Raw genomic sequence first — 19,937 nt, 5'->3', positions numbered from 1 at the left:
CTGTTGCCGAAGTAAGGATCCAGTTTGGAGCTTTCAGTTCTTCAGAGCAGAGTTCCAAGAAGGGATTGCCAATGTTTTGTAACAACCATCCCAAAAGCCTTTTATTTTACTGCTGACTCCACAGGAAAAAAAACCCAAAACCATTCACTCTTTCTGAGTGACTGTACTAGATAGTGACTCGACAATGCATTCAGAAATTGAATGCCGGGCTACTTAGTGTATGCAGCTACAGGTGCTGAACACCCAACTTTTCTATAAGGGAAGCACTGAAGAGATGGCTTGTTAGTCTGCATTTCAAACCGCTAGTGTGCCGAGTCAAAAGTTCCCATACAGATGGAAATGAATGAAAAATGGTAAAAGGGAAAAAAAAAAAAGGGAAAAGAAAAAGTAAGGGGCAGTAGTGTAGACCCTGCTTAGGTGGAATCAAAGGTGACACTTAAAGGCAATTGTATGACTTTCCATCCTTATACCAAAATTTCCCTTGTTTCTGTACTTCTCCTTCCTACTGTCATCCATCTCTGTAGAACAAATTATCTTTGTCATATCTGTATTTTGTAGTTTTAGGAAGATTTTGATGGGAATCTCAGGGTTAAAACCATTACTATTGTAATGCTTCTTCACTAGCTGACAGCCCTGAAAGTTTTTCTGCAAAGTATCAGTGTTTCTGTAGTAGGGATTGTAAAACAATCAATCTGTCGTTCTCAGCAAGATATCTGCATAAATAGTGGAATCACAGTAACACAGGGAAGAACAGAGTCAAGACACATAAAAGATTAGATGAGGTTAGCGATGAAAGGCCAAGATACTTGGTCAAGCTCACGGTTTAGTTTGCCTGAGCACAGGGCTTGTCTGTGCTTCTACTGTAAAAGGACATTATGATTTGTTTAGAACTTTATGCATTGCCTTTCAGCTGCAGTTTAATGTGCTTGCTCTGATGGAGGAAATTATGCTTCTTGTGCTTCCATCAAAATAAAGGAGTAATTTTCAAATAGAGAAGTAAGAAAATGTAGATTATATTTTTTCCCCAGAAAAATCTTTGCAATCTAAACCACATTATAAGCATTATAGAAAGGTACAAACATACAAACTCTTTCCCTTGTGGTTTCAAACATGAATTCCAGATCCCATTGATGTAATGGAGAATATATATGTAAATATATATGTATATGAAAAAATAATGGTTGTAATGTTGCATATAAGGAATAATCATTACCCTATTAACCCTTGATGGTGCATAATAGACTTCTGTTGGTTGTGCAGTAACATTTCAACATCCTTTTTCAAGAACTTTCATTAAAGGGAGAAGCTGGAATGTTCATATTACTTTGTAAGGCGTGCAAAAGACAGAAAATAAACATGCCTTTGGGTTGTATGAGACAGCTGTTAGTGTTAAGGCCATGGTTTCTAGTGTAGCATCCTGGTGTCAGTCATTGCCAAATGGATGGGTATTTCTGTGCTCATAAGAGAAAAGGAAATGCTTACAATATGTGTCCAATTATTAGTGGAGAAGAACTAGCAGCAATTAGTAGCAACTCGTACTTTCTTTGGGAGTCTCAGTAAAAAAGCCATAATCAGATAAGTATGGATTTAACTCTGGTTTTGTTTGGCTGAATGGAGCCTCCTCATCAAATTAAAGATTTATTGTCAGATCGCTGTGGGGTAACTTGCACTGCTGGTACAGCAGCTTGCTTGCTCTCTCACATTTTTTCTCTCTCTGTCTGTATATATGCAGTTGTAGTCAGTAATGTGCAACACTTCATAAATTCCACATTCACACAATACTTCACTAACAACAGAATGTTTGTCAGGCCTGGATTTAAGGTGTTTTGAACTAGATTAAAGTATCAGTGTAGTCAGATGTGTCAGGGAGGTGCTGAGTCTCGTCTGTCTTCTTGTTTCCCGGCCTTTCATCTCACGACTTGCACTGTAAGTATGATTTCTAACCTGAAGTTTATAGATACCTATTTTTCTACAGTTAAAATATGTTTCTAAACAAAGTAGAAACAATGCAGGTGGTATAGATTCTTGAAATAGTTGATTTCACGGAGATGTTACAGGGGCCTGAACATTGTATTTCCAGTCCAGCTCCGAGTTGTGCAAAGATGAAGTGCTGGTAAATCTCTTAGTCCTGTGGAGCAGTCGGACACCTAACAAACTGGTTTTGGTGGGTCTTCCTGCTCATTCCAGCTCTGTAGCACATCCCTGCATGGATAGGAAATAAGAAAACTCTTTCAGAAGACCTCTTAAGGTGATTTAATGAAGAATTAAGAAACCTGTTGAGATAGATTTAGGCAGTAGATTTAAACCAAGAATCAAACCTGGAAAGATGCATAATGAGGCACCAAGGAGACCAATACACTCTGGTATTGGTTTCAAAAAGGAGAAGATTTCCTAACTGCTGAGGAAAATCAATTCCTGATGGTGCAAAATTCTGTGGACTTGATATTTTGTCAGAAAGAAAATGTTCCAATAAGTAGGGCTAAAATAAAATTTCTAGATGTTTGCTTAGAATAATAAATTTTATAACATTCACTCCTGTGTAAGACTGGAGATTTAAGATCTCATAAAGAAAAGTTTTGACTGACAGAGACCATGATTAGGGTGGAAAATCTGAGAGAGAAATTTGCCGCTGTTTCCAGTATACGAAATGTGTTCCAAAATGAAGCAGAAAAATAAATTTGCTTAGAGGGCTTTGTGGCACAGTGATAAATCTTTACCTGAAATAAACGTCCACCTGCTTGCTGGTAGTGGATACTTTTGCAGTGAAAGGAAATAAACTTTGGCAAAGGACTCTGTCACTAATTGTGGTATCAGCCCACATACCTCTGACAGCAGTGTAAATACGGTGAAAAGCCTAGGGCTTATGGTTGAAGATGATCAAACATCAAATCATTGCAGTTTCTAAAGTAAAGAGAATGAGTAGGTGAAAGCAGAAAAATTATGTATACAAAGGAAAATGATGTAGCAAAATGAGAGCCTGAAGAGGCAGGATTGGGGTTTTTTTTAGTCTTAAAGTTGGTGTTTTTAGAGGTCTCAAGTATGCTACACGGGCTGCAGCTGGCAGTGCAGTGAGCGACACTGCAGCATGTAGCACCGAAATTATTGTTACTTTTGACTACTTTTCTAGCAAGATTTAAAAAAAAAAAACAACAGACAATAATGGGAATTTTTTAACTTAATATGAATACTGCATGAGATCCACACTTTTTTTGACAAAACTTTTGCACTTTCCATTTAGACACATTCAGCACCACAATTGTTCACATTAGCAAAAATCATTGGACAGATATTCATAAATCAATGGCTACTTCAAATGTGTGGAAGTGGCTGGTTTGCTGTTTCCATTGCTTACATACATTTGGTAGTTAAAACATACACTATTACAAATACAAAGCATTACAGTTTTCTATTATGTGAAGAATTATTGAAGATATACTTTTTATAAATAGCAACTTCAGAAATTAGGTGAATTAATATACCTGTTCATCCTGCTCACTCTTCCTTCCACAGTTCAGCATCTCCATAACAGAGCAAGCTTGAAATAAATTACCTGCAACATATTTTGACTCAAATGAGATCAAAATGACGCATACAGTTTCCTTCTGTTTTCACAGAAAACCAAGTTACAACCTACAGGTTCACCTGCTCCCCTGTATGAAAGGAAGTCAGCTGTAGGATTTATTTTCTTGCAGAAAATATTACACTGTTATTGCTGTTGAAAGCTAAAATATAAAGAAAAGTAACTTTTCTTTATTCAGTGCTCAAATTCTGGAGGCCACATTGTTGGTTCTTATTTAAAAATGGTCAAAAAGTTGTTCAGTTAAACAACTAAAAAGTTATTCAGTCTTATGAATAATACAAACAATCCTTTGTACGGTGGTTGACTTTTAATCTGTGGATCAGAAAGACATTTCTGAGAAGTACTGTATTTTCTCCAGGAAAATATCAGGGTGCAACCCCAACCTTAGAAGAAAAACACAGATTTGTCCGACCTATACCTAGCAGCTTAGCTTATAAATTTAAAGGAAATATTCCACTACAGCTACTCCAATGAGATTAAGCAGATGTGAGAACAGGAAATATTAGTGTTTCAATAGGTATTAATAAATGCATTTGACAGAAGACAAATGTGTTATGGAAGAAAAATGTTAAATTTTTGAGAAACCAAGTGGATATAATTATATTAGCACATAAAATCTATAAATTGAAATAACAAATTACAGTAATGGTGATCAGGATTTACATCATGATAATTACTGTTTGGGTATTGATTCCATGAATTATTAGGTATCCTCCTAACCTATTTTTCACCATTAAACTTAACAGGTCCTTGAACAGACATATAGTTATAGAATAAGTAGCCATAAGTATGGAGAAACTTGACAGAATTTTACAGTGGAAATAACAAGTGATTCAGTAAATTCGTATTTATTGGCTAGGAAGGCTATATTTATGATCTTGGCATTATATATAGGATTCATGCAATTTACTTGCACAGTTCTTAGTCACAGATGATGATGGGACAGTAGCTTCTCCAAAGTTATTGTTTGCAATTACATTATACGTAATTTTAAGATGATCTGTACACTGAAAATCTCATATCTCTTTTTATCCTCTCAGATACAGAAGCTGAAAGTGTGATATCCATTTCAATGGGATTTGGTTAAAATAAAGTATTATTCATAAACAGGAAGAATAAACAAATAGTTTGTTGAATGGAGTCTGACCAAGTGTCATAAAAGAAAAAGACAGGAAAAAAAAACAAGTTGAAAGGTCTCAGATCTTGAGCACCAGTATAATTTGATTTCAGAACAGTAAAGTGTATTTCAGAATAGGCTAACTTATGTACACCTGCATGCTTTAGTCAATCTATCCCTTGTTTTGGATCACCCTTAATAAATGTTGAGTGCCCAGTATCTTGTTATATTCATGGCACAATCTTTACAGCTCAGAATTTTATTTTTAACAAGACAAAAATTTATTAGTGGGTGCTGACAGTGCAAAACACAGGCAGTAAGGCCGTTCTTATTCCTACACTTCATTTTGTACTGACAAAACAGAAAAATGCAAATTGCAAATTGCCAATTGTTATTAGCAGCAATGTTCATATGGGTTAGCCTACAGCTGGGAGTTCAATATTATACATTTTGGTTACGCTGTAATTTCTGACTTCCGCTTCAGTTAATGCCTGATGCATTAATAGTATGCATAATAACATAATAATGCGCTTTTAAATGTACAGCATATAGATAAACTCAATTTCTGTCTGGATTATTGGGTCTCTCATACCCATGTTCATTCTTGGAAGAAGCAAACTAAAACGAACACGATATTGCTTCTAGTTTGGCTGCTTTCTCCCAACTTATGATTTCAAAAGGTATGAAGCGATACCTCTGCAACAACACAAAGCTCCAGAGAAACAGGGCTTGTGTTCTAGTAATCCACAAGGAATGAAAAGGAAAATGAGCTGTGAGCCTTGTGTAGTTTGCTGTGATATTGGCAGCTCAGAGGAGTATCAGACGCCCACAAGTAAGCGTAATGCTAAAGAATACAATCTTGGATTTGCCTCTTCTAACAGAACATGATTCCTCACGTGCTCTTTCATGAGGAATGATGTTAAAGTCTAGGCAGTAAAATCCGTGACCATCTGCTCTGCTAGGTAATTCACTTCCAAAGACATGGTCTTAAGAGGCTATGAGAGTTAGCTGAGGTCCTGATCAGCCAGGACCGTGAAGATCAATGCGTGGAGTGTTTCCACCATGACCATTAAGCTTTAAGAATTGATTCAGACCGTTGCTTTTCAGCCCAGGATTTTCACTTACTGCTGCAGATGGAACAAGGGGTAGAAGAAAGATGTCAGTCAAGGCTCGCGATCAGATCTGATGTTAAAGATGATTTCTAGTGCTACATGAGTGCCAACAACAGGTGGATGACCCCGTGTTAGTCTCATCCACATCAGTTTCTCATTGTGCATCTAAACTAGAGAAACAGCAAATTCTGCCAGGCTCCCTGGGCAAGGCTCGTGTGTGCCCCATCCCTCCCTGCTGTGTCCTGCAGAAATGGAGCCTGGGTATGTGTCTCCAGAGAAAGCTGCACCGCTTTCTGGGGAGGTCCTGGCACCAGATGCTGGGCTGCCCAGACCCCAGCACGTGCCGTAGCGCGTACCTGCTGCTCAGCTTGCAGAAGATGAGCCACAGCCGGCGATGTTCTCTTCGTTGAACACGCTCTCTTCCCTTTAGTCAGCGTGACTTCTTCTGATTTCTTTTCTTCTGTCTGTGAGTTAATGCTGGCACCAGATCTTTGTAGAGAGGCTTTTGTTTTGTTTTATTTTAATAGGAGTTTCTCTTGATTATTTGGGTGGTCCTATCCATTGCGGCGTGCACAGTTCAAGGCTTCTGGAAGCTCGGGGACAAATATATCCTGGCACCTGAGAGAGAGAGTGTGGCTAACAAAGTGCTTAGATTGTGTTTGCGATTGCAAGGCAGCATTCTTCCTGAATAATGGGATCTAGGGGGGAGACTAAAGATATGGCTATCTCATCTTTTATGAAGATGCTTTCGCCTTGGAAATCTCATTTCTGTATTGTGACAAAGCCTACACCTGGGACCGCTGCTGGGAAGAGCAGCAGTGCTAGGCATTGTCTTGTCCTGCAATTGCAGCATCTATCATCAGATCACAAAACAGGTTTTCTCCCCCTCAGGAAGGTAATTTCTTGGCAGAGTCCCTGTTTCAATTACCACTTTAGCCAAGGCTAAGGCTATGTCCACCACAGACAGAGAGAGCGAGCATCTATCTAATCCAGACAAAGCAAAGAAGACAGAATGTAATGTAAGATTCGGCTAATTTTCAGTGAACCTCACTTTTGTAGTCTGGCATGTGTTCAGCCACCTGTAGGACTGGTTTATACAGAACCACCGCTTTCTTAAAACTTTTTGGGTTTGGTTGCATATTACTTTCTAGACTGTCTTGAAGTCTGTAACTCATGTTAGTTGAAGGATTTTCTTTTACCTATCAGGTCCCTTTGCTGGAGGATTACTACTGTATGTTCATTTTCCAATAATGGAGAGTCCATGTAAATTATTCTTGAACGTAAAATGAAAATACTGGTTTTTGTAAATGTGGCCCTCTAGGATTTTAGCTTGTATAATACATCCTTTTCTAGAGCATACTCTTAAGGTCACCTATTTTCTTTATTTCTTTAGTTTCTGCTAATCGTAATATCTCAAGTAGTGGAAAAAATGAAGAGAAACTGGAACTGCACTTACTTTTTGCATTTTGTTTGTGCCTAGTAACATAATCAGAATCAGTATCGTCAATGCAATGAGTACCATGCAGTTGTTTAGGAAGAGGAATAACTTGTCAGAAGACGTTGCAATCTAATTCATATAACTTTTTTTTTTGTACCACTGGCACACAGAGGGGGGGAAAAGACTGACAAACCAAGTGTCTTAGCTGAGATAAGAGATTAACAACTAGAAGTTTGCCTGCCTAATTTAGCTTCTCTAAAAGCATGAAGCCTTGTGGCAGTAATTATCCTGCAGAGCCATAGTCACTCTGATAAATAACATTTTTTTTCCATTTTTTGCATTTGTGTTTACATTTTTCCTACATGCTTATACTAAGTTGTAACATCTCATAAAACATAAGGTTTTCTCTGGTCAAGTCTCTTACTTTCTGCATAGTTTGGTCATCTAAAGTTAATCATACAGATTTTTTTTTTAGAATTGAGACATGGTTCTTTGCTGAATTCATTTGACTTGTATGCACAAAACAGTGAACAAAAATATTTAATAGAAAAAGATCTCTCTCTTTCTTTTTTTGCTTTCTTGCTTGGTTCTGTTTTTCCCTATGAGGATAACATTTCAGTTCTTTGGGTTTTGCCATTAACCCAAAGAATCTCTGTCTTATCACAGAGAAAAGCCAATTTTCCCATGTAGATATTTAATCTTGGATACTCAAAAATGTACCTCCCCTCTCTCTGTCTCTCTCGCCCCCCAAAAGTTTGGAAATTAATTTCTAGGAGTGCACTAATAAATATTCTGTACAAATGATTACAGTCCTATCACTCTCAGGCCTGTCCTCTGCCCCAGTTAAATTCTGTTCTTTTATTTATTGCAGATGGGGAACTCAAGGGGATTTCACCACTACTCACCCTCGGCCTGTTGTCAAAGTAAAACTCTTTACAGAAAGCACCGGGGTGCTGGCACTTGAAGATAAAGAACTGGGAAGAGTGAGTATTATGTGTAGAAACAAGAAATATATGAGAAATGATGCGTAGAAATGTGAGTATTGATAAAACATGCCATAAAGCAGTATAAGGTATTCAGTACAGCACCTGCTCTGCTGCAGCTGTACCAAACAGTGCTTTTTCTTTTAAGGGTGACTTTTCCCGGTGTTCAAAATGAATGTTGACTTGGATTACCTTTCAGAAACTTGCATCAGGGATCCATGATGGTTCTCTTTGTCTTGTTTAAAACTTTTTTTAATTCCTAGGTGACCTACCAATGCTTGTAGCTATCCAAATTAGGAGTGAAGAGGAGAGAGAGAAGACTTGGCGTGTAATAAATACAGCAAACGATTGGGGAAAGGGAAGGAAGGACTTAAGTAGTGGAAGGATGAGGGGAGAAAACAGTGATGGAAATAATATGTCAGACTAAAATAAGAGTTCTCAATCTTGTACTGTATTAGCTTCCCTTCCCTTTTCACATTTTCCCTATCTTGACAGGATCATTTATCCTTCTTAGGGCAAAATCAGGGGCTAGAGAGTGCAATGTATCATAGAAAAAGGAGGGTAGTGTGAACGAGGCAGAGAGGGTCTGCAAATCTCGCCTGTGCATCTCCTGTTGAAATTCTCCCCTCTGACATGTACCGCGTGGAGGAGAGCTCACGTTTTAGTGCTCAGTTCTGCATTCAGAGTCATGGCTGTTTCTCATTCAAGCAAGGACAGATTGCTGGGAAGAGCAGGGCTCTTCCCCACTTTGTGTCCTCCAAGTGCAGGCGGCTACACAAAGACAGATTCTCCCACACATTGGGTCACTTGTTAAGGTCAGGACTGTACCCCAGTATTACTTCTTCTTGTGTCCTCTCATGTCCTTCTAGGAGGCCTCCAACGTCACTTGGTCCAGGAGGGCTGAGGTGAAGGTGGGATCTGCGTGGGGAAGGTTTCCAGTAGGGGTAACACACTGGCAGGAGCCGGGCAGGCGTCGTGGCAGATACAGAGGAGCCACAGGGGTGCAGCTGAGCAGACCGGAGACAGCAATATCTGGATTCAAAACAACAAAAAGAGGCACTGAAAGGGTGGACTTAGAGGAACTGCGTAGTGCTATTAAATGCAGAGAAGTTTGTTCTCTGTCCCTACTCACTCAGTCCTTTCAAAGAAGCAGAAGGAAAGTCAATGCAAAAATGCAGGGCAGTGGAGAAGGGACTATGTGGCCTTTGTGAACAGTAGCCAGCATAGTCATTGCCAAGCAGTCAGAGAAGAAAAGAAACATTAACAGAATAAAGGGGCTAAGAATTACAAGTGTTAACGGGTTCCTTTTGCTCTGCAACCTTAAATAGCCAAAGTTCAGGTACAAGCTTGGTCTGCTTTCTTACGCTGCAGCTTGTCTGAGTTTTTAGGATAGGAGGTTAAAAAGATTTTAAATTATTTTAAAGAATGGAAACATTTCAAATGTAAAATATTGAATATACCTTTTGCCTTAACTGTATCCTGTGGCCCCAGATGGTTTGCTCTGGGTTTTTTCCCTGCCTCCTCTCCCTTCCCACTCCTGGCTGCCTTGTGACACATCTGTATTTGTCAGCTGGCCCAAACCCGTTTAAAGAAGGTAATAACTTTCCTTTCTTGGTTGGGAGTGGTGAGGGGAGGAAAGAAAATAAAAATAGGTAGTTGAGAGGGGCTAGGGCTGAGCTCACTGGCCTGTCGTTGCATGGAGTCTGACCTAGCTTTCCCAGAGACAAAGCAAGACATATAAGAGATGAGGGAGGAAAGAGCAACCTTCTGTTTCTGTTGCTGATTCTTACTCTCCTGTTGTTCTTCAGCAGACAGTCTAAACGCTCTTATCAGATACTCTGAGGTTTGGCAGTTTGTGCCAGAATTAGGCTATTAAAATCATCGCTTTTTGCTGTTTTTTTCCCCCTTGTCACAAAGGACGAAGGCCATCGCCTTTTTTCCCCTTGTGATAAAGCTTGTGCTGAGATTGGGTGTAGCAAACAGAAGTACCTGAGAGATGCTTGGATACTGATTTTACGTTTTATAATCCATTCCTGATTTAACAAAAATGTCCAGCCCCCGTCCTTGCCTGAAAATACCTTCTGTAAAAGAAAAGTCAGTAAAAGATAAACCTCCCACAAGGACCTTACGTACAGCGCGTAGTCCTTAGCAGTGGAAAAGAACATGAAAAAGGGCACGTTGGCTGTGCATCAGCCTGTTCGGGCGTCTGGTCTGTCCTGCGCCTCCCAGGTCTGGCAATACCCGGGGCTGCTGACAGACACCTTCCAGCTGGTGGTGGTAGATGCTCAACTCTGGAGAAGGGGGAATCTGCCAACTTACCTCTCTGGTTTAACCAGAGTATTTGAGACTAGTGGTTGCTAGCTTCAGGGGAGATTGGAAGAATATTTGACAGAATTTTTACAAAATAATTTTAAGGTACTGCGTATGCTCATGGTATATGTTTTAGCTTTCAAAGGCTTGTTTTGTTGTCAGTGTCTTCATTTTCAGGTTTGAGAGATTTAAATTCAGGTAGCCTTTGAAAAGATGCCGGATCCCACTGGATAAGTTTAATTGTAATAAAGTTTGGCAACTTTATGCCTGGTCAGTACACTGCAGTGACTTGCAGGAGTGCAGCTGATTCAGCTAGGTTTGTTATGCTCTGAAAAGGCCTGAAGATACTTCTGCTGGTATTTTTTCTGTACTTAAAAATTCAACTCAAACCTGCCCCTTCTGAGGTAGGCTTGCTGTGGACATTAATTCTCATCTGTCAAGTACTTTCTTCAAAGCATGTGTCTTGACCTAATACCACTTTTCTACATTATTGAAGTTTGCGTTTCCCACACCCTGCGGTTATTGTGAAGGTTTAGTTCTGTTTAATCTATAATTAGAAATAGAAGGTGGCATCAAGCTACCTGATTTGAATTTTGAACTTCCATCACATACCAAAGGGTTTCTTCTGCCACCAAGGGATCAGCTTTTTATGAAAACAGAACTAAGGTGTGAAATGTGGAGCCAGGAAAGGTTTAGCCAGAGCTGCAGAGGAAGAGGTGTTTCCGTTGACCCTGTCAGTACATGGCAGTCTCTCACACTTATGAACTTAAGATGTAGGCCCTGATCTCAGTATGACGGCACTACAGCTCCTCGGTTTCAGGAGGAGACACTGCTGATTTCCAGAAGTAACTAGCTCATGGCGGAGCAGAAGGGATGCAGGCTCGTGCTTTCAGTAGAGAGGGCAGACCATACTTGCAGCTTTATATACTCCCTGTTGGGAAGCAGAGGCTGGGGGCTGCAGCCTCTGCTGCAGAAGTCACCAGGTGAGCACCAAGCGACAGAAGGGTTGTTGCCTGTACTTAACATCTTCTCCCTTCAAGGCATTTCAGATGTGCTTAACCGACAGGAAGTAGTACTTACTATGTCGCTTGTCTGACATTGCTCTCTTTGTCTAAAAAAACCAAGATAAATCCAGTCGTGAATGCTGAGAGAAGATTTTGCTTTCTGAGGGATATTATTCTGACTCCCTGCTGACCGCTTTAAGTGTCTTCAAACAAAAAACAAATCTTAACCTTTATTCTGTGTTCTACACAAACTGGAGGACAGTTGGACAAACTCAGTTTTTCACTGAAAGAAAAAACAGAGACATGTGCTGCACAGGAGGGGAAAGGATGTTATTTGGATTTGGGTTCTGCAGAACGTGAGCTTCTGGAGTCGTGGTCTGTGTCTGTGGTTGTGCAGACCTCTGCATACAGTGAGCCACTGAATTTAACTTCTTGAAAGTGAGGCAGGCTGCATCTTTCAAGCTAGGTTTCTTCTAATAAGGAAATGTTAGGAACTTACTTTATTCAAATACCTTTGAAATGAGTGGCACAGTTTTTATGTGACTGACACTGATCTGGCCTCTTCAGTAATGTTTGTGTGTGCATACAGAAGGCAGAATTGATGTTTCCATTTGTACATGCAACACCTGAGGAAGCGGGAAGAAGCGTTCAGAGTTTGGAGTAAATATTTCTGAAAAATCAGCCTGGTGGTTTCTGAAACTCAGGGATCTGACACCACTTTTCCTTGTTCAGTACTTTGTGTATGAAGATGTTCAAACCCAGTAATTCAAAGTGACAGCCATTGTGCTTGCTTAGCACACACGTGAATACAATGTGAGAACAGCAGGTGGTGTTTGATTGCTGATACTTTTTGAATGCAAGAATATTTCAGCCCTGTCGCTCTGACTATTCAATTAAAAGGGAACTATTGTCTCACAACCTGCTTGTCACAGTCAGCTGCAGCCAGCAATAATTAGCTGCGCAGTTATGGTTTTTTTCATTAATGCTGTTACTCTGGGTTTGATTTAAAGACATGATAAAATAGCTGTACTGGCTAGGTACCCGTACTCACATGATTGCCTCGTTTCTGAATGCCGACTGCACCAGGCATGTTGTTTATCTTCCGTGCTGCGTTTGAAGAGCTGCTGAGCGGAGACAATTTCATACTGTGAATATGTTAATTTAAAGCCTGCCATCCTGGGGAATGTGTTTCTCCATCACATTTTGAAATGACTGAGGTTTCACAGGTCTGAGTTTTTCTGTCTTTTTTTTAAGTTTGGGAAATGATAAGAGATTGCTTCCACTCCCCCTTTTTCTCTTGCTCCCCGAGCAGTCTGCCTGTCCGCACCCTGCTATGTCTGGCTGAGTGTTATTGTTTCCATGCTAACAGGGGTTTTCTCAGTAGCTTCTCTGGGAATGCCTCTCGTCAGAAATTGTTGAGATATTTCTCATTCAGGCATGCTCACTCTTAGATATGGGGGACAGGCTGTTTGGGAAGGACTTAAAGACAACTTTTATCAATTGCTAAGATCTATTAAGGTAAGTGTTCAGCTGGCAGCATCAGCAGAGGTCCATTGACTGCATAAATTGCAAAGTCTTCCTGGTTCTTTGTCAACAACAGTATTTTAGATAGCTCTTTCACCGTGCGCCTGTTCAGTTTTTCTGTTTGTTTTTTGTTTCTTTTTAACCATCTGGTACCCAAAGCCTTCTCTCAGTGTTTCAGCTCTAATACAGTCATAGCTGAAAAGCGAGAGATCGCTCAATAGGTGAGATGATGGAGCTTGTGTAAAATACTTATAAGCTCCCTTGGTGATCAAGCTCTTATTAACCCTTTCTTTAGGGATTCCCTAGGTGAGAACTTCTCTAAGGGAGTTACTTTCAAGAGAGCCATCTCCTTTTCCCACTTCTACCTCCAACCTTGTCCCTTCCCCTGAGCTTCTTTTGCTTCACCCTCCTGGCAGCAGTGCATCACGACTTAACGCTCAGAGGATGCGAGTGCGGCACTGTGCTTGGCAGGCTGCTGCTGGGGCGTTCAAGGGAACTTCAATTCTTGTCACACTGACAGCAGCTTATGGCTTTCTGACATTAACCTGTCTTTGGGCAAGGGGCTGGCATAACTCAGAACGGCTCCAAACTTTCAGGTTAGGGGAGAAGGTGACTTGAGAGGAGTCAGTAGACATTTCTATCAAAAAAAGGTAAGTATCCCCTAAGGCTAGGGCCAGAGTTACACAAACAACGTAAGATTAAAGGGTCGCTACACTGTTACTAGTCATCTATTTCCTATCCCAAACCAGCTTCAGTAATTTTTGGTCTATAACGCTATTTTCAATTCAGTAAAACAGATTGTATTTAACTTGGAAATTTTCCCATGATCTTTGCTCAGACAATGACCAGCAGCATAAATTTGCATGTGCCAAATAGTAATGGGTGCTTATTTCATAACATAAAATTTGCCTGTCCTCTCTGCTTGCACTGGCATCTTTTCAAGTCACTACATTTTAAAACATGAAAGAAAAAGCCTTCCATAAAATGAATTAGTCCTGTTGCGTGATGAAAGCTTCAACAAATGCAGTTGAGGGAGCATATGATCTTATGTGTCAGGCACGCACTGTTTTTCATAGTTTTAAATAATCACAAATTGAGTTAGAAGTGTCTCTGGTAGAGCACGGGAGTTAGAGAACTTGGTTTCTTCAGTTCATCTGGGGTTTCTTACATGACCATGAGTGTATTCTTTATTCTGAACAGAGCTCGCAATGCTGCTTATGATTAAGGCCATGTGACGTAAGATTCAGTTCTCAATTGCTTGTAACTTAGCCAGACCTTAAGTGTTGAGGCTAAAATTTTTCATCCTAGGTATGGAATAAGATAAAAAGAAAATGTGGGTTTGGTCAGTGGCAAAAAGCAATCATTTGTAGCACCATTTGTGCTCTGGAAGAGCACATCAGGCATGGAACTTCTTTTGTCTCATAAAATCTTCTGGCTTTCCTGTTGGGGACCATGCAGTTTGAAGAAAGGACAGGAAGCTGGGTGCCAGAAGCAGCAGGGGTTCCCTGGGGTGGCAGGGAGCAGGGCAGGATGGGGGACACCAGGGCAGCCCCAGGCATCGGGCACCTCCCTGGGGATGGGGACAGGTTGAGGGTTTGGTCTGCTTTTTGAAGATGGCCCAGGCTGGGTTGTGAAGAAGAGACTGTTGATGGGCTGCCTCTTTACTTTCTTTAAGGTTGTGTGGTGTGAGCTGTACTGAAGGCGAGATAAGGGTTTTCTGTAATAGCATGTTAAGTGTCATCTGCCTCTCAGCCAGGGCATTAAGGAGCAGCTGCAGATCTTCACTTTCGTCTTTTTTGCTTGTGACAGTGAACCAAAACTCAGCATACTCTGCTCAGAATTACCATGATTACCAAGGTCTGGTGCTCAAGGTGTGAGATCTCAAAATGTGTCTTAGACCACCCCAACTTGTAAAATCTATCTCATTTCAAATACTTGGGTCAAAAGAGTCGGTAACTAACTCCAGCGCTTGGGTTCGACTGTTGAATATGGGTGGAAGTAGGGGAGGGGAGCAGCCGGAATACAAGGACGCAAGTTGGCTGAAACTGAACTCAGCTGCAAATGTGGGATGGGGTAAAAAGCAGAGATTCTCTTGACTCTTAATTTTTGTGTGCTTACGGCTTGCCAGTCTGCTTGCCTCTTAGCTTTGTTGGTCCCTTTTGAAGGCTGCATTTTCTTTTGACAACAGGACAACTGCAGCCAGGGATGGTTAGCTTGAGAGCTTTATCTAAACATGGGAATACTGATAGGAGGTATTTCTGCACAGCGCTTTTGACTCTGAACCTTCTGCTTCGTTGTATGCTCTGAGAAAGCAAGATTGTCCCAAGTTTGGTTTGTTCAAGGTTTCAGAGTATTTTGGACAACTCAACTTTTCTTTCATACCTTTAAAAGAAGGTATGATCAATGTGCCAAAGGTAGAGGAGACTTAATAGTTGCTTGGCTGGATTGACTGTTTGGCTCAGGTGTACTTCAAATAACTTCTATTGTGATCCAGCTGGGGACTTAAATACACAACTGAATCACAATAAATGATGGTTAGTTAAGTCGTTGAATGATATTAGCTTCATATCTTTCAACCTGTCATATTTTAAGCCCAGGAGAGAAACATTTTCAGTCATTCACAATTAAGAAACAGTGTTTTGAGAACATCACCTTGCACAAATCCATAAATGTGTTGCTCTATAATATTTAAGATTTTATTTTACATCCAAATGAGGAGAGGCATAAAATGAACTTGCCACTTTTTCAGTTACAGTGTGGTCTGAGGAAATGTAATACTAGATATAATCAGACCACATGGTCAAGTATTTTTAATGATCATGAGATGATTGAATTTACTGAATTATCTCAACCCACACTGTTCTGATACTATTAATTTGCCTTAGATCAACTGAAGCGATGCAATGCACAGCAGCTATGTTTGGTGTGTAGCATTCTGGTCATTAGTAGTTCATTATACTTTTTAATGCAGATTACCTGTTTCTTTACTTATTGTAAACACGGTCCTCGACTAACAACTCATAGTTCTCTGTGCTGCTGCTGAGTAATCTACTATGGTGATATTCACAGGTATAAGAACAATAAAATAAGATAAATTAAAATAAAATAAAAATTAATCCAGAAATGTATGACGTAGTAGGAATTTTATTAAACTTTTAGAAGCTTTAGGCACAGTGGAAAAGTATCCTGTAGGTGAGTTTTATGTCCCCCAGAGAAGACATATGAGTTGATACCATTTTATTTTTTAAAGTAGATTATAGAACAACAACTAGAAGATTAAAATCCCTTAAGCGGTGCTGAAAGGAAATCTGAGACAGAATAGCCTAGGAAGATTCTCCATGGGCAGTGGCAATGACATTGCGTTGCAGTGTGCCATAGTGGAGAGAATGCTTTTAATACAAATTTCAGCAACTTTTTACTTTTCCTATCAAGGAACATTTGCCCAGTGTTTTGGTTTCAGTGGTTTCATGGGAGCTTACAGTTTGTTCCACCTGATGATATGGTACACAATGGTTAGCATTGCCGTTAAGGGCAATATTAGTATGAAGGTTATTGTCAAGATAATTAATGCCTGTCAAATGCTTTATGTGCATATGTGTACGTGTGTTTGTGTGTAATGATAAAAAGTTTGATGACGAAGTTCTTTTAGCTCTCATTGTTTAAAGCTGGAAGGCATGACAAAGTGTAATACAAACACAACACAGTGCATACTTAAATATTCTGCCAGATACTTATTCATTGTGAGAGGTTTGAAAACGAAGCTCCAAAATACTTCTTTAAAAATTCAGAAAAGGAATTGTCAGTACTGAAGTTATGAATTAATTATACACTTGTCTGCTTATATTTTCATCAGCATTCTAAAAACTCAAGAAGTTGACAGGAGAAAGATGTCGCTTGAGATGCATGAGCTGTGATAAGCTGTTACAGGACAACAGGAGCTGCAGCCTGTAGAAAAGGAAAAATTCATAACATCACCTACCGTCCTATGTGAATGCCAAGTGATTAAATGCAAGAAATGAGTAATAGTTCTGTTTATGTAATCTTGCATTTAAAAAAATAAACTAACTAAAAATCGTTTTCTGTTTGATGCTTCAGAACTCAAAGGTTGCCATACTCATAATGCTTTTAAATTTTTTTTAAGGGATGGCTTTTACTCAAAATGAAAATCAGCTTGTTTCTTGGGAAAGAAGGAATAAGCTCTGTTATAAATACTGTTTGTTATGCATTTGCAAAAAGAAAAAAGAAAGTAGCCTCCTGATTTATTAAAATCAGAATATACTTTTTCTTTTCCTATGTCTTTAAAAGGTACTGAACGTACTCAGTAGTTCTGACAGGTTATTTCTCCCACTGGTGTTATAAAGGTTGCACACTTGATTAGAGGTGATGCATCATATTTCTCTGCTTCGCTAGAGCTCCGATATTAATGGGATGCAGGAACGTGTTTCTGCAAAATACTGAGATGAGAAGCCGAAGGCCTTCAGCTTACGTCATCTTTCAGATGATTAGATCTGAATGACACTATTGTAATATTTTTGGCTTAATAATATCTGTTAGATTTATGCTTGCTTGGAGATTCTTACTCAAATCCTTGATTTAACTTTCCTAATAACACAGAGGAGAATATATAGTGTTTTATATATGTGACACAAGGCACAAGGACTATATATAAGAAATTAACTTGATGGTTAATGTTATAATTAATTTTAGGTTTTGAGAAATAAAAGATGTGAAGAATGCTGCTTTTTAGACTGTCGTTACTTTTGAAATACTGCTTCGTGATAATGGTAATTCAGAACTCACTGAATGTTATGAAAGTCTCCCAAATAGCATGTTTAGAATATTTTAGAGTCTAAATTGATTCAGAAGTAGTGCTTATAATAAGAATGAAAGGAAATTATGTTTCAGCAGCATTTAACTGCTAAATGTGTGACTGTGGGTAAGGATTTCATAAAGCAGTAATATTTAGTTGTACTGACTATAAATGGATAAACTTTCTGGATGGTAAATAAATAAATATTTAACAGCTTGTGACTAATTTTAATCTAAAATTAATGGTTAGCTAGTAAAACTATCAAATTTATATAAATGTTTTAAAAATTAAATATTTAAAATTCAGTGTATTTTTAATTTTTTTATATGTCTACCACTGTAGATTAAACAAAAGGTTTGTGTCATATCACATGTGAACTGGACATGGTATCTTACATTTATCATACTGCATTTGCAGCAAAGATGCTTAGGAATTAATCTCCAATTCTGCAATTTTTACTATAATTGGCTTTTATTAATGCTAATGATCAAAAAATGGAGTTGGTAAGAAAAAGCATATTTTGATTTTCTTCACTCAAGCAATGTCACTGCTGGAGGGGAGATCTGTTGCATAATGCTACAGCAAATTGTTTCAATAGGATGTTTCCAGCAGAGCACTGAGTAATGTAAAAGTTAAGGTTCTTGTTCAATTGTACATGACAATTTTCAAGTGTCAGCTGTTCCTTTTTTGTTTAAAACTGTTAATTCAGAATGAACTAACAAAGGAGGAAATTTTATTAACTGATAATATGAAAATTCCCATTTGTAAGAAAATGAATGAGTTCATTTTGGAAATTTGTCTATTACAATAAGATTGAGTCAACTGGTTTATTAGATTATGAAACATTTTTTAGTCATCTTTCAGATTGGAGGACATGCAACAAGAATCTTCACTGCTTAGAAGTTTCCATTAAAGACTAGCAGCTTTTTTTTGTATCAACTCGTTGAAGTTTTTGTTTTATGACTTGCAGGTGGTGTTGTATCCAACATCCAATAGCCCAAAGTCACCTGATCTGCATAAAATGATAGTCCCCAAAAACAGCCAGGACAGTGACTTGAAAATTAAACTGGCGGTGAGAATGGATAAACCACCTCACATGAAGCACTGTGGGTAAGTGTCCGTTTTCTGGCTGTCTGTATTTATTACTTTGCCTCATTGTGCCTGTGTTTAAGCATATGTAGCTAAAAACATAAAGTTTGTAAAACATTATAAATGTGTACAACAGTTCCTATAGTATGGCATTGCATTATATCCTCATTTTGTACATAAAGTTTGGAATAGTCAGGAATAATATTCATTTCAGATGTTCAGTGATGTGTAAAGACAGGTGATGAGCTAACTCTGAAATGCAGAACTAAGAGTACAGTGTCATTTAGAAACTGGTTTTGAATGTTACAATTTATAGCACTTTGGAAAAAAAAGTTGATATTTAGGAGAAACATATTTTTCCATTAAAATGAGATTAATTATATACCTGAATGTGATGGTACTTGCAACATAGCCTCCCCTTTTCTTTCTCTGTCCACTGTATGGTATTTCTCTTGAAAGGAATTTATGTACGAATACCAGTTTAAGAAGGTTTTTTTCTGTCTTACACTGAAACTATATGGAATAAGTTATTCATAAAGACAGCTCCCCTAGCCAACTGCCACCACTATTCCTCATCCCAACTGCAAAAACAGGTAGTGTTGCCAACAGTAAGCAAGGCTGTATCTGTAGCTATAAAGCAATTAGCAGGGCTGGTTTCCATCCTTTTAACTTCTTCTGAATTAAGTAGAAGTACATTTCAAAAAAAGAGGACTATTCAACATGTTAATGTAGAATTAATGTAGTGGCCATACTATTTAGATTTCTTTTTAATCTCCTCCTGTTCATATTCTACTCATTCTATACAGACAGCAAGTGCCAAAATTTCCTATATTCAATACTTTTAAAACAAACAAACAAACAAACAGACTTATTTAAGTTTTGGCAAAGCTGTGATTGGTTGGGCTGAAATTTCCCAGGTATCAACCTCAGCCCTCGTTTTGGTTTTGGGAAACTTAGACACAAATGATCA

At 38.9% G+C, this 19,937-nt stretch overlaps 2 protein-coding genes across 15 annotated transcripts in view; one reads left to right on the top strand and one right to left on the bottom strand.

The window, feature by feature from the left end:
* The window catches only part of WNT16 (Wnt family member 16), an 873,674-nt gene that overhangs the window by 227,431 nt on the left and 626,306 nt on the right, over positions 1-19,937 (bottom strand). The gene's annotated exons all lie outside the window — the stretch shown is intronic.
* CADPS2 (calcium dependent secretion activator 2) overlaps positions 1-19,937 on the top strand; it is a 327,121-nt gene that overhangs the window by 155,246 nt on the left and 151,938 nt on the right. For all 14 annotated transcript variants that reach the window (XM_050892956.1, XM_050892948.1, XM_050892951.1 and 11 more), the window contains 2 exons: positions 8,119-8,230; positions 18,849-18,988. In XM_050892956.1, the coding sequence (XP_050748913.1) occupies positions 8,119-8,230; positions 18,849-18,988 (252 nt within the window). The remainder of the gene's footprint in view (positions 1-8,118; positions 8,231-18,848; positions 18,989-19,937) is intronic.

This window comes from Gymnogyps californianus, chromosome 1 (genome assembly GCF_018139145.2).
Source record: "Gymnogyps californianus isolate 813 chromosome 1, ASM1813914v2, whole genome shotgun sequence".
NCBI lineage: Eukaryota > Metazoa > Chordata > Aves > Accipitriformes > Cathartidae > Gymnogyps > Gymnogyps californianus.
Note: the sequence above shows the minus strand (reverse complement) of the source record. Positions and strands in the feature narration are given on the sequence as shown.